Below are 13,444 nucleotides of genomic sequence, written 5' to 3' on the forward strand. Positions count from 1 at the left end.
TTCTAAAAATAATTTAATTTATGATTCAAAGTAAAATGCCTTTCAGATTATCCTTTGTAAAAAGCTGTAACTAAAAAAAAAAAAAAAAAAAAAAAGGGTAAGGAAAAAAAAAAGCTGTAACTAAATGAAAATCTCTATTTTTGTATTATACAAAGCCAGGCATGGAGGTGCACACGTGAAATCTCAGTTACTCAGAAGGCTGAGGCAGGAGAATGCAAATTCTAAGCCAGACTAAGCAACATAGTGAGACCCTTTCTCAAAATAAATAAATTAATTAAAAAAGGGTTAGGGATGCAGCTCAGTGGTAAAACACCCCAGGGGTTAATTCCCAATTCTCGGTGGGAGAAGCAGGAGTGTAAGAGCCCCACCCCCTAAACACACACAGGCAGCTAGCTGTTCCATCTCTCCTATGGGACCTCAGCACTGAACACAAGACTTTCTGAGACTGCCCCCTGCCAGCCATGAGAGGTGAGGTGGTAGGAACAAACCACTCTCTGGGGTGTTTCAGGGAAGGGTCTTAAGCAGCCTACCTTGTTTGTGGTATAGCTATCCCAGATGATGAGCTTTCCGTCCTGTGAGGCACTGACGAGAAGCCTGGAGAAAAGATAGAAGCAAACCATTAGTCCCACTGGCCACAGAAATCCCACAAAGGAATGGAATGGAATGGAAACTCGAACTCTGGTGACTTCCAATATGTGCTTCCATGTTACACTGGCTTGAGACAAAACACACCTACTGATAAGAAAAATAACCCAAATATACCAACTGTGAAGACATGAACTCATGGCTCAGACTGCAAAGAGCTGGGCATCTACAACCAGACCACCAGGTTCCTCACTTGTAGGTGCAGACAGACCCACCTCCTCTCACAGCTGCCACCGCCTGCCTTCCCCTCAGTAGGTCAAATTGGAGCAGATCTCTCAAGAGCCAAAAGTGATACAAAATATTTACTATACAATTTTCTGTTCCATTCTGGCAAAGAGAAAGCCTGGATATAAATAAATAGAAAGCTTTTAGACCTTCCAAATTCATGAAACATTTCTCATCCAAAACCCCTATCAGCTGGATGCAGTGACGCATACCTGTAATCCCAGTGGCTCGGGAGGCTGAGAAAGGAAGATTGTGAGTTCAAAGCCAGCCTCAGTAACGGTGAGGTGCTAAGCAATTCAGTGAGACCCTGTCTCTAAATAAATTCAAAATAGGGTTGGGGATGTGACTCAGTGGTAGAGTGCCCCCAAGTTCAATCCTTGGTACCAAAAATAAATAAATAAATAATTTAAAAAACCACACAACAACAACAACAACAAAAAACCAAACAAACCATCAAATGCAGCAGCCTGTGTGAACACTGGAATGCAGGTCTCTACCTAGCACCCACCTCCACAGTAAGGAGATCAGAAAGGATGCAGAACTGCACCTCAATGGCTGAGACCGTGGAGCGTCACAGACCTTTCACAACTGCTCTCTTGCTCTGGGCAACCATGCAAAGTTTGGGGTCTGTGTGGAGAAGCTGCCCTACCTGTACTTGCAGAATTAAGACAGGATGCTGCAAAAGTAAAGCATGACTAACAGGCAAAGGAATTAAAGTCATGTGGAAAACAAGCAGAGTGAGGGTGGTTCTGGGACAACTACTCATGAGCATTCTACAGCATGTGCTGTTTTGTCAGGTGTGGTGGCCATGCCTGTAACACCAGCTACTTGGGAGGCTGAGGCAGGAGGATGGCAAGTTCCAGTCCAGCCTGGGAAACTTAGCCTGACCCTGTCTCAAAATGTAAGAGGACTGGGGAGGTAAGGTAGCTCAGTGGGAGAGCACCCTAGGGTTCAATCCCAATTACTCCAAAACAAAAAACACACAAAGGTTCCAACAGTTTCAGCTGTATGCATAATGTGGCTACTTGAAGCTAATCAAAAGCTTGAGGTAAAACTCGAACATGGATCCCTGTGACACTAAACTACACACAAACTTTCTTTACAAAGAAGTCAACAAGTTGGGCAAAGAATAAAACCTCAGCACTTTGCTACAAAACCAATCAGAACTAAATCAAAAGCAGAATCCAATCCTATTACTTTGCAGATACTCTTCTCTGGTGACAGGGATGGGACACTGCCTTGTGCATGCTAAGCTTGTCTACAACAGGCCTGTACCCCAGCATTCAGGTGCCATTCTTAAGGCCAACTTCTCCAGGTTCAGACCCCATGCGCCTCCACTTCCCTGAGATAGCAAAGGTCCCCTCTGCTGCTCTATTTTTGTCTGGTCTTTCTGAGCCTTTATATGAAACATCAGAGCCACCCTTAGCAGCTCATCCTCCCAGTCAGGGGGGGTCACCTTCAGAGAGGTCTCCCGTTCAAAAAGCTTAATAACTGCTGACTTGCCCAGGGGTCAGGGCAACGTTAAGCTGTGTGCTGATCCTCCAGAAGGTGAGAGAAGACAGGACTCCTAATCCCAAGGTCAGGTACCTGTTGAGGAATGAACCCAGCTCACTAAGTCTCCCGAGGTGCCTTCAACACTAAGGCGGGAGCTGGGAGCAAGCCTGAGGACTGCAGGCCACTGAAAAGAGCCATCACAGCCCCAGTGCAGCTCACCGTCATCATCCCAGAGGAGGGTGGGCTCTCGCTGCCGGGCACAGGCCTCAGCAGACTTTTTGAAGAAGGAGAAAGAAAATTAACATTAACCCCCATGCCTGAAATGGTGTCTCCAAAAGCACCACAAACCCACACGTCCTGCACCCAGCACATGGACACAAGCACTCCCCAGGCTCTCTGGCTTGAAAGGGGAATTGTCAGCACTACCACGACTAAGTGTCCCCATCCTACACAGGAAGGAGCAACCTTGGTCATGACCTCTGGCCCAAGCCACAGAGCCAGGATCGCACCCAGTGCCTTTTACCCCAGGCAAGGGCTCCACTGTCCTTGTGAGGAACAACCTGTACAGTTGCTCAATGAAGGCAGGAAACTGAGGACGGCAATACAGGAAGACACAAGTCCCAGAAAACCCCAAAACAACTATTTTGGACTTGCATCTCGGAAAACATGGCTACCTAGAAGAAACAACCCCGGAATACTTTGAACAGCAGAGGGCCATCCCCACACTTGTTCTTTGGCTCTGTTCTGTGGTTGTGTGTTACGAAACACAACGGTTCAGCTTGAAGAATGATAAAGAACAAAGCCACACACCTACCATCTACCCAGGAACAAGGGCACACCAGCAGATACCCAGTGGCCTCTTGTGCACAGGAGTGCCACCATCCTGAACTCAGTCCAGCTAATATGTGCTCTTCTTCCTCCCGAATACGGGCTTTCAAGGTCAGACTCCAGTTTGAGACCACATGGAACACGAGTGACCTGGCGCAGTCCACTCATCTTGCCTAGCCCTGCTCTCACGCCACTGCTCAGGCCATTTGCCCGAGTGTACCTGGCCGCAGCTCACATGTACCCTTCAGGCAGGAGCCCACAGCCAGGCTGGGGAAGGAGAGCACACGGCTGATATGAGCTCTGCAGACAGCATGGCTACAGCGCTGTCCAACCCAACAGCGGACACACAAGGAAGCCATATCCTGCATCACCATGTACTTCTGATAACAAATCTAAGGTGGGATTATCAGTAAGGATATTCTTTCTTCTCCCCATTTACAACTTTTAAAAAACTAAACAAAATTACTCTTGGGCTAGGAAAGTAGCTCATTGGTAGAGCATTTGCCTGCCAAGTTCAAAGCCCAGGGTTCTGTCCCCAGTACTGAAAAATATAAGAATGAAAGAACTCCTAATATCATCATCACTAACTACAGTCATGGTGCTGTGTGCTTGTCTCTGAAGTGCACCCTTCCCATCTAGCTGAAACCCTAACCCTCTTGGCAGCAGCTCCTCACGACCCTCCGTTCCTTTTTATTCTCTCTTTGATGCCATCATTAAATGATCACGAGGGCCTATCTGCACATGCAATTGCGAGACCCTGTACAGAACAAACTAAAGATAGAATCCTTTGTTCTCTCCCTATTTACACTCTAAAGCAGACAATTCAAAAAAAGAAAGCCAAGCAGAAAATTCCACTTTGACAACTGAAAACACACACACACACACACACACACACACACACACACACACACACACACACACACACTAACTACAAGGAAAGGCATGTTAACACCTGTATGCCTGTATGTAGGGTCTGAAAGAGCATGTTATGGTCACACAAACCAAGTAGCAATGTATTTTATTTGGGTGGAAAAGCAGAAAAGGCAGGTTTTCTATTTACCTCTGAAAGAAAAGAGGAAAAGGAGAAGAGTTTAACTAACAGACTCCGCTTTGGCACAGCTGGCCAGTTCAGACAGACCGGATGAGCCAGGTGTGAACAGGGTGAGGAAAGGGAAGGCCAAGGGAGGGAGGGTGGTGGAGGGGAGATACCCAGAGGAAGATGTAAGTCTGAGCAAGGGGTAGAACTCAACTCAGAAGAAACAGGAGCCATGAGGGGCTTCACCTCCTTGGGGTGGCAAGCAAGTAGAAGGGGACACACAGATCAGGTGGGAAGTTGGGGTCAGCTGCTAAGGTGCACAGCCCCACATGCCTGCCAAGTGAGGGCTGGAGAAACCAACTAAGCCATGCACACTCCAAGTTCCAGTGCCCAGAACAGGCCTGGAACCCCCAGGAACATGCTGGGACCAGAGGACCCAGGGCACAGAGAGGGAGACAGCTTCCTTGAGGTCCCATGAGCAGCAAACAGCAGAGTTGGAACAAAGGTTCAGAAACCAAAGGACAGGTGAGGGGAGAAGGGAGGCAGAGCTGAAGTGGCAACTCTACTGAGGCCATGAATGCAACCCTGGCCAATGGAGCCTGTCCAGGGAATGAGTGCCTGTGAGCGTTGGACCTCCCCTGCTCAGTGTCTGACTCGACTTCTGAGTTAAGTGTTTTCCCCTAGAAGAGCAGAACGTGCCACCCTCGCACTGGTCAGGCCCATACCTGGAATCAGTGCCCCAGTGCATTGCGTAGATCTTGGCCAGGTGCCCCCTCAGTGTTCTCCTGGTGCGCATCTGGATTCTTCCCACAGGGTCGATGTTGTTTGTGATCTTAAAAATAAGAAAGTCAGTGCAGATGAGCATGGGTGAGGAGCAACCCTCCAGCTTCAGGCTCTCTCTCCTGAGTGCCAAGATCTAGCTCTTCCATGGCTGTTGGACAGCATTCTGCACCTTCCACTGCAGGTGCACACACCCTCAGCCTTCCTTTCCCTCTCCTGTGCACAGCAGAGGTGCTGGCTTCTCCCTTTCCCCTCACAGGTGAGGTCCACAGAATATGAAGTACCACATTTTGGCTGCTACACTGCAGCACTCAGTGCCTGCCACCCTGCAGCACTCAGTGCCTGCCCCATGCGATGTAGCCACCACCACCGGAAGACAGGAGGCCTGCCCTGGGAGCCCTGCTCCCCAGGTCCCTCCTAGCCCCTGCACACTCACTTCCCTCCTCTAGACCTTTCACACTGACAAGGGTCAGAGTCCACAGCCATGGGTCTGGCTTTTGTCCTGGTCACAGTGCCTACGAGGCCTACCAAGTGATGCTGTGTTGCAGAGGCACTACAGTCCTTGTGCACGCAGTCACTCAGTCCACTGGCTGCCGTGAGCAGGCCGCCAGCCCCATGCTATTGGTGCCTTTGCTCTTTACGACTTGTTCCCTAAGGTCAAACAGTCGGAAACTGCAGATAGGAGCAACTGCCCTTGTCCAGCGTGCCCATGCTGTGAAACACACCATCTGCTCATCAGTCACTGGGCAGCTGCCAGGTTTCCAGCTTAACCTCAACACACTTGCGTTGATGCCAGGCACACAGTGCAGGCCATGGGCAGCAACACACACACCCCCACACACTGGGGCCCCACAGCTATTCCTCTCATTAGTTCCTGCTATGGCCTATTCCTAAGCATGGTGCATGAGCCAATCTCATCGCAGGTAAGATGTATAGGATCAGGTCGGTGCATGTGGGGCTTGGTACCATGGCTGCAGGCTCCATGGGGATCTCAGAGCACACCCCAGGGATGAAGGGGCTCCTTAACACTGCTTGTTTGAAAACCAGTTTTCAATTCTCTTGGGCACATATCTAGCAGCAACTGCTGGGTCATATGGTAATCTTACATTTAACTTTTGTTTTAGTTATTTTTTAATCTTATTTGTTAAATATGACAGCAGAATGTGTTACAATTCATATTATACATATAGAGCACAATTTTTCATATCTCTGGTTTGTATACAAATTAGAGTCAACATTTATGTCTCCATACATGTACTTAGGGTAATGATGTCTATCTCATTCTACCTTCTTTCCTACCCGCATAGCCTCTCCTTTCCCCTCCCTCTCCTTTGCTCTAACTAGAGTTTGTCTAATCCTCTCATGCTCCCTGTCCCCAACCCCATTATGAATCATCATCCTTATATCAGAGAAAACATTCAGCACTTGGTTTTTGGGAATTAGCTAACTTCAACATTTAACTTTTTGAGGAACTGCCAAAGTGGACATTACACAGTGAAGTTCTAAGGCAGGTTCCGTTGATTAGAGAATGGTCAAACCCACCTTAAGACAACAGTATTTTGTAACTATCACTTTTGTACCAGGAAGTGATTCTTTAATGCTGGAGAGACACTGCTTTCATTTAGAAAAAAGCCATGGCTCCTCATGCCTAGATTCAGAAGGACTTCTGAATGAAGCACCCTGCAGTGACCTTCCACCTTACTGCACAGGAGCCCCAGGAGCAAGGTCACTCCAGTTCTGTGGGCAGGTGCCAGCCCCCACCAGCCTCTGCCCTGGGAGGGACACTGCGCTGTGCAATTGTTTCTTACCTGGGAGAGAGTTGCATCTGCACATGCTTTTCGAGCATCCTGAAAGACAAGGACAAAGTTAGTTAGTGACATCTCTTACATTCAGTCCCAGGACTCCACCCACATTCAAGTTTCAGAGAGCCTCCACCAACTGCAAACAGCACGAGCAGAACAGGGTGGGGCAATCTCCCTGCCTCCCCTCTCCCCCAGTGCACTGTGCTTGTGGACTGCCCAGGCCACCCTGGACAGACACTCATGATACCCAAACCCACCCAAGCCTGCAGTACCCACAGGTCTCAGAACTTCAGGCAGCCCTGGAAAAGCACACTGGAAGCTGGGACAGCAAAGAAAAGCACGGGAACCAACACTGCCTTTCCAAGGCCACCATACACGTGCTTTTGTCCAGAGGCACCTGAGGGTAAAAGGGCCCCCCCAAAAAGACCCACTACCCAGGCCAAACAAATGTTCTTCTAGATTGCGTTAACTAAGGACTTTGCTTTCAAGCCATATAATCATTAAATCTAAATTCTATGTAAACAGCAAGGAATCAGGAATCAGACACTCAAAACTCTGATTAAATTTCCTGGTCAAAGCTATCCTGTTATCAATCTGTATTCCCTTCTTTTTCTTCTTTTGGTGCCGGGGATTGAACTCAGGGGGACTCAATCACTGAGCCACATCTCCAGTTCTCCAGCCCTATTTTGTTTTTTTTATTTAGAAACAGGTCTCACTGAGTTGCTTAGAACCTCGCTTTTGCATAGGCTGGCTTTGAACTTGTGACCTCCCTGCCTCAGCCTCCCAAGCTGCTGGGATTACAGGCATGTGCCACTGTGCCCGGCTCTTCATTTTTTTAAACCCAGGGGTGCTTTGCCACTGAGCCACATTCCCAGTCCTTTTTATTTTGGGATAAGGTCTTGCTAAGTTGCTCAGGCTGGCCCCAAACTTTCGATCCTCCTGCCTCAGCCTCACCAATGGCTGGGATGACAGGTGTGTGTCACCATACCTGGATATCTATCAATCTGCTTTCATCTCTGTAAACCTATGGAAGCAGGTAAGAACTGTGAAGAGATACACCATGAATGTTAAATTGTTTTCACCACTAAGAAGTGATCAAGGGCTGGGGATGTGGCTCAAGCGGTAGCGCGCTCGCCTGGCATGCGTGTGGCCCGGTTTCGATCCTCAGCACCACATACAAACAAAGATGTTGTGTCCACCAAAAACTGAAGAATAAATATTGAAGTTCTCTCTCTCTCTTTAAAAAAAATTGTTTAAAAAAAATGATCAAAAGTTACTAGAAAATAAGTCCTGAAATCTCAAATCAGCATGTGTTGTTATAAGTAGAAAGCTCTGTATCATGAAGGAAAACGAGGCGACAGCTTTATGAGGTTCAGCATCTGAGTGGAGCATGACCTGAAGGAACCCACCACAATTCCTAGTAAGAAAACGCTTTGTCATCTGACCACCTGTTACCACCTTGCCAGCTGGGGCACTGCCAGAGCAGTATTTCAGGACAAACCACCTCCTTGGAGATGACCATTTTTTATGAAATACTTGGAATACTTGGAAACTGATAGCATGGAAATATGCTGAGATTACTATTACTGCATACCAAGCCTAGATTCCAAATTCTTCTTTAGTGGAAGTTATTAGTGATTCTGCTTGTATTAAAACACACCAAAAAAGCATTTTTACATCAGTAATAAAATGAGGAGAGCTGGGCTGGGAATGCAGTTCAGCAGCAAAGTGAGCAGCTGCAGGGTCAACTGAAAACAGATTCTGGAGTAAAGTAGATGAGAAAGATTCAGAGTAGCAAGTCTTCTCATCAATTAATTTTTTCTGCCAAGTATGAAGCTTAATATTTATTTCCAAATACATGTGTGTTAATATTACATATGGCTTTTGCTTTAAAAAAGGCACAACAGGAATTTTTTTGTGTGCGTGTGGTGCTGGAGATTGAACCCAGGGCAAGCACTCTACCAACTGAGCTATATCCCCAGCAATACAACAGGAATTTTTTAAACAGAAGAAATAAAATACGGCACCTAAACAGCTTAACCCTGGTTAATTTCTAACATCCATGTGGGCATCTAGACACACCTAGAGCTGGCTGTGGTGAGACCACGGCTGAAGAGCAGGGAAAGCACAGGCGAGCCCCGGCCTCTCCACTTTGGCCAGCATGGCTGTCAGGAGCTCAGTGCCTCTCAGAACACACCCCTTCACCTGCAAGCTGTAGAAAAGCCTCCTGGTGCAAGCCAGCCCTGCACCTGCTAGAGGAGGACAGTGCAACAGCCCTCAGTTAACTTGGACACGCACAGAAGAGCACATTGTCCACTCCTCCACTCCATCAGAGGGAATGGTCAAACAAACAACCCTTCTCCTATTCTGTGCAGACAAATGTTAGACCCTAAGCAATGCCACAGGAGAGGCTTCACTCTCTTGTTATGCAGGTGTCCTGCTATCTCACACATGGAGCTAAGGCCTGGGCTCTGGCCAATTCCAGTTTCTGTACCATGTGTCCAGGGCAGCTGTCTGTTCCTGAGTGAGTTGTGCCCTCTGAGTATTTAAGCTATGCCTTGTTTCAATCAGCATCTCCAAGAACCTGTGTTTCCTCAATAATACAATCAAAAGAATAATTAAACGTCCTTTGGGGTCTTTTAAGCTGAAAATCAAATCTAAGAAAGAAAAAAAGACCCCTCTTGGAATCACCTGCTGTTTCCTGTTCGCTCTGCAGCTTCAAATAGCATGCCATCCTCGAATACTCAGAAAAAACCATACTTTTTGAAAGAAGTTTTCTCTTCCCATTTGGGATAATGGACTCAAAGGCCTTCAACTCACCCCCTGGTCCTGTGCAAAGGAGGCAGCACTTCAGAGACAAAGCCCAAACCCCAGGCAGGTGTCTATGGAGTAGATCCTTATCAGGATAGCAAGGGTACAGGAATGGCATGGAGCCGTGCTGCCCACGATGGGCTCCTGGGCCTTGACCGTGTGCATGTGAAATGCACTGGGGTGAATGGAGGCATTCCCTTAAGGGTGGGCTATGAATTGAACTCTGAAGACAAACATCTCAATAAAAGGGCATCAAGCACATACTCAAACACCGAAAGGAGACTTGCAAGGGCTGCTTGCCTCCACATTTTTAATATGGCAACAAGAGCATTTATCAAAGGCCATGTGCCACCACGTGGGCCTAGGAGGACCCTGTGCATTCCACATGTGAGGGTGAAAACACAGGAGAATGTCTCCTGTCAGTCTCCCTCTACCACACAGCCTCTTGTGAACAGAGCTGAGTCCACATTTATGAGCAACAATTTATGAAAAATTTTCACTTGTTAAAAAAACAAAATGTCCCAGGAACTCAGAAGATAGAGGTAGGAGGATCACAAATTCAAGGCCAGCCTGGGCAATTTTTTAGAAAGTACTGGGTCTGCAGCTCAGTGGAGTGTGTGCCAAGCACATGTGAGGACCTGGCTTGGATCCCCAGGATCACAAAAAGATTGCAGAGCCATGGAAAGCAACATGTCTAAGCAGGACAGTCACACATGGGCACATGTCCACTCCATCGGGCACACAGGCAGGGCTTCACAACCTCTCAGCCTGTACCACTCTGGTTACATTCTTAGCTATTGGGTTTTGGGTAAAGAAGAAATATGATCTCAAAAGCAGTAAACCAATTAGAGTGCTTTGAATTCAGGGAAAATGACTTAATTACACTAACATTAATATTAAGCAACAACATCATAGTTTTGCTTTTTAATTTACCAAAACCAGTGCTTACTTCAAAATGAATTATGTTGAAGCTTAAGAGTTTGTTTTTTGTACTGCAGATTGAAACCCCAGGGGCTTTACCACTGATCTAGACCCCAAGCCCTTTTAATTTTTTCTTTAAATTTTGAGTCAGGGCCTCATTAAGTTGCTGATGCTGGCCATCAATCTGGGATCCTCCTGCCTCAACTTCCTGAGTAGCTGGGATTGCAGGCACATACCACCACTCCCAGCTAGAACCTTAAGCTTTTAAATCAGACAAATTTTTAGGCAAGACAGGGATGGAAGTTCTCACCTGTGATCCCAGCTACTCTCAGGAGACTGAGGCAGAAGAATCACTTAAGCCCATAAGTTTGAGATCAGTCTGGGTAACAGAGAGAAACCCTGTCTCAAAACAAACAACCCGCCCAAACCCCAAAAAAACACAAGTATAGCTCAGTTATAAAGTTCTTGCTTGCCTGATGGGTATGAAGCCCTAGTAAGATTCCCAGCATCACCAAAAAATAAAATAGAGAAATATCTTTTGGTTTTATTCAAACAAGTATGTCAGGGAATAACTTTATATCAAAGCAAATATTTTAAAATATTTTCCTTAGTCCTGGGTAAAGACACACATTGAGGAAGCCTGACCTAATAAAGCTAATAAAAATCTAGATCCTTCTCACATGCATTGAACTGTAGCAGGCCATTTTAAACATCCAGCTGTAAAATTCCTAAACTAGAAGATATTTTCTATTTTTTTTCCAGCTGTAAATTTCAGTAATTCCATTGTCTTTTCTCAAGTCTGAGACAAACGTGGCGAACATGAGGTTGGTGCTTCTTTCTCCCGCAAGGCTGCTGGGCATGACTGGCATGTAGAAGGAAGCCTGCGGCTTTGTCCTGGCACTGCACTCAGAACTGAGCTGCTGTTCAGAAATGTGCTCAACACTGTGACTTCTTGTAAAGGGGTGCTCTGAAGGACAGCCAGAGCCTCACAGAGGAGACCAAGCCAGTCAGAGGAAGTTCCCAACAAACAAAAGCCCCACCGATGCTGGGTTTCTGCTGATGAGCCTGTCTCCTCTTCACTCATTCATCATGGCAAGAGGGAGGACACACACACTGTTGCATTAATGTGTCTCTGTGAACACACAGAGGGGACCAAGCAGAACTAACTCCTTTTAGATCAACCTCTCCCTTATAAAAAGCCTGTGGATCCTGCAATTTAGCAATAGGTGTCGGGTGAGGGTATGGCTTAGTGGTAGAATTTGCCTTTTAGACAAGAGGACCCAAGTGTCATCCCAGCACCATCAAAACAAGAAAGGAGGAAAGTAAGAGAGAGTTAAATGTTTGTGGCCTTTTGTTAACCTTTATTTGTTTATTTTTACGTGGTGCTGGTGAGCGCTCCACCACTGAGCCACAATTGCAGTCCCGAGAGTTCAATGTTTTAGAATTCCGTTGAAGTTATTCATTGTTCGGTTTTAACCTCAATCAGATACATCTAGCTTTCAGTCTCTCAAAAGTCGTAGGTTCCCACAGCCATCCCTAGGAAATATTCCTCTTTGAAATTAAGAAAATAAAAGAAAAGAAAGAAAAGGCACAGATAAAATACTTTTGCTTTGTTGTTGTTAAAGCTCTTGTCTGAAAGCACCTTGTCTACCCTCAAGTTGATAGCCATTATCTTCAGGGGACGGGGCAGAATTCACCCTGTGATACAGTGACCAAATCACAAAACTATTTCCCCCCCCAAAAAAAAACAAAAAGCACAGAAGAGTCAGGCACGGTGGTACATGCCTGCAATCCCAGCTATATGGGAGGCTAAGGCAGGAGAGTCACAGTTTCAAGGAAGCCTGGGCAACAAAATTAAATAAAAGGGCTGGGGATGCCTCTCAGTGGTAGAACATCGTGGGTTCAATCCCCAGTACCAAAGAAAAAAAGAAAAGAAGACAAGGAGTGGTGGTGGTGGTGGTAAAACAGACCTTTCTGAATTCTACAGAAACATTTCATATGTATTCAAATAACCAATAATTATAATGTGCATGAAAACAAAGTACTGGATCTAAGACTAGCACATGCTGAGCCAAATTAAGATTCAATTTCAACCGGATGAGGTAGCAAATGCCTGTAATCCCAGCAGCTCGGGAGACCGAGGCAGGAGGATCATGAGTTCAAAGCCAGCCTCAGCAATGGCGAGGTGCTAAGCAACTCAATGAGACCCTGTCTCTAAATAAAATACAAAATAGGGCTGGGATGTGGCTCAGTGGACAAGTGCCATTGAATTTAATCCCTGGTACCAAGAAAGAAAAAAAGATTCAATTTCTGTCCGAAAGACCAAAAGCCTGGCTCTATAACCCCCTTCCTGTGATGGTACCGTCTGGTCTGAACCACATGACTAGTGAGCCTGGACACATGCAGGTACGTACTCTGATTTGGTTTTTCAGTTGTTCCGCCTCCTGCCGCAACTGGTCAAGTTCACTCATCTTCAGGTCTTAGTGCTTTCAGTGCCACCTCAAAGAATCCGTGATCTGAGACAGAAACAGCACAAAAAATTGGTAAGTGAAGATGACCAATTACACACTGGCTTTGCATAATGTGACCATGTCTCACAGGACTTTGACAGTGGATTGAAAAAAGAAAACTTGTTTTAACATTCTTCAGGAAAATGCAAATGCTTAACACTGTCGTTTTCTGAGTCTCCCCTATGAACCAAGAACACAAGACTAACGTTTAGAGTAGACACCACACCAAATCCCAGGGGCAGTTACTTAGGAAACAACCACAGCTATTTGGCAAACTAGCACCTTGAAGCCACAGCAGTAACCACAAAGATGCCAGGATGTCCACACAGCAATCCTGAAAGGACAGAGGTAGTATCCAGCAGTCCTTCATTCCCACCAAAATGGGCCTTCTG

The 13,444-nt window shown here is 46.4% G+C and overlaps 1 protein-coding gene across 6 annotated transcripts in view; it reads right to left on the bottom strand.

Annotated features, from left to right (window-relative positions):
* The window catches only part of Gnb1 (G protein subunit beta 1), a 70,629-nt gene that overhangs the window by 14,570 nt on the left and 42,615 nt on the right, over positions 1-13,444 (bottom strand). For all 6 annotated transcript variants that reach the window (XM_040287769.2, XM_078025024.1, XM_078025022.1 and 3 more), the window contains exons 2-5: positions 12,957-13,058; positions 6,817-6,855; positions 4,954-5,060; positions 531-594 (exon numbers count right to left, since the gene is read on the bottom strand). In XM_040287769.2, coding sequence (XP_040143703.1) covers positions 531-594; positions 4,954-5,060; positions 6,817-6,855; positions 12,957-13,013 — 267 coding nt within the window. In that variant the 5' untranslated portion in view covers positions 13,014-13,058. The remainder of the gene's footprint in view (positions 1-530; positions 595-4,953; positions 5,061-6,816; positions 6,856-12,956; positions 13,059-13,444) is intronic.

Source organism: Ictidomys tridecemlineatus, chromosome 11, assembly GCF_052094955.1.
Source record: "Ictidomys tridecemlineatus isolate mIctTri1 chromosome 11, mIctTri1.hap1, whole genome shotgun sequence".
Taxonomy (NCBI): Eukaryota; Metazoa; Chordata; class Mammalia; order Rodentia; family Sciuridae; genus Ictidomys; species Ictidomys tridecemlineatus.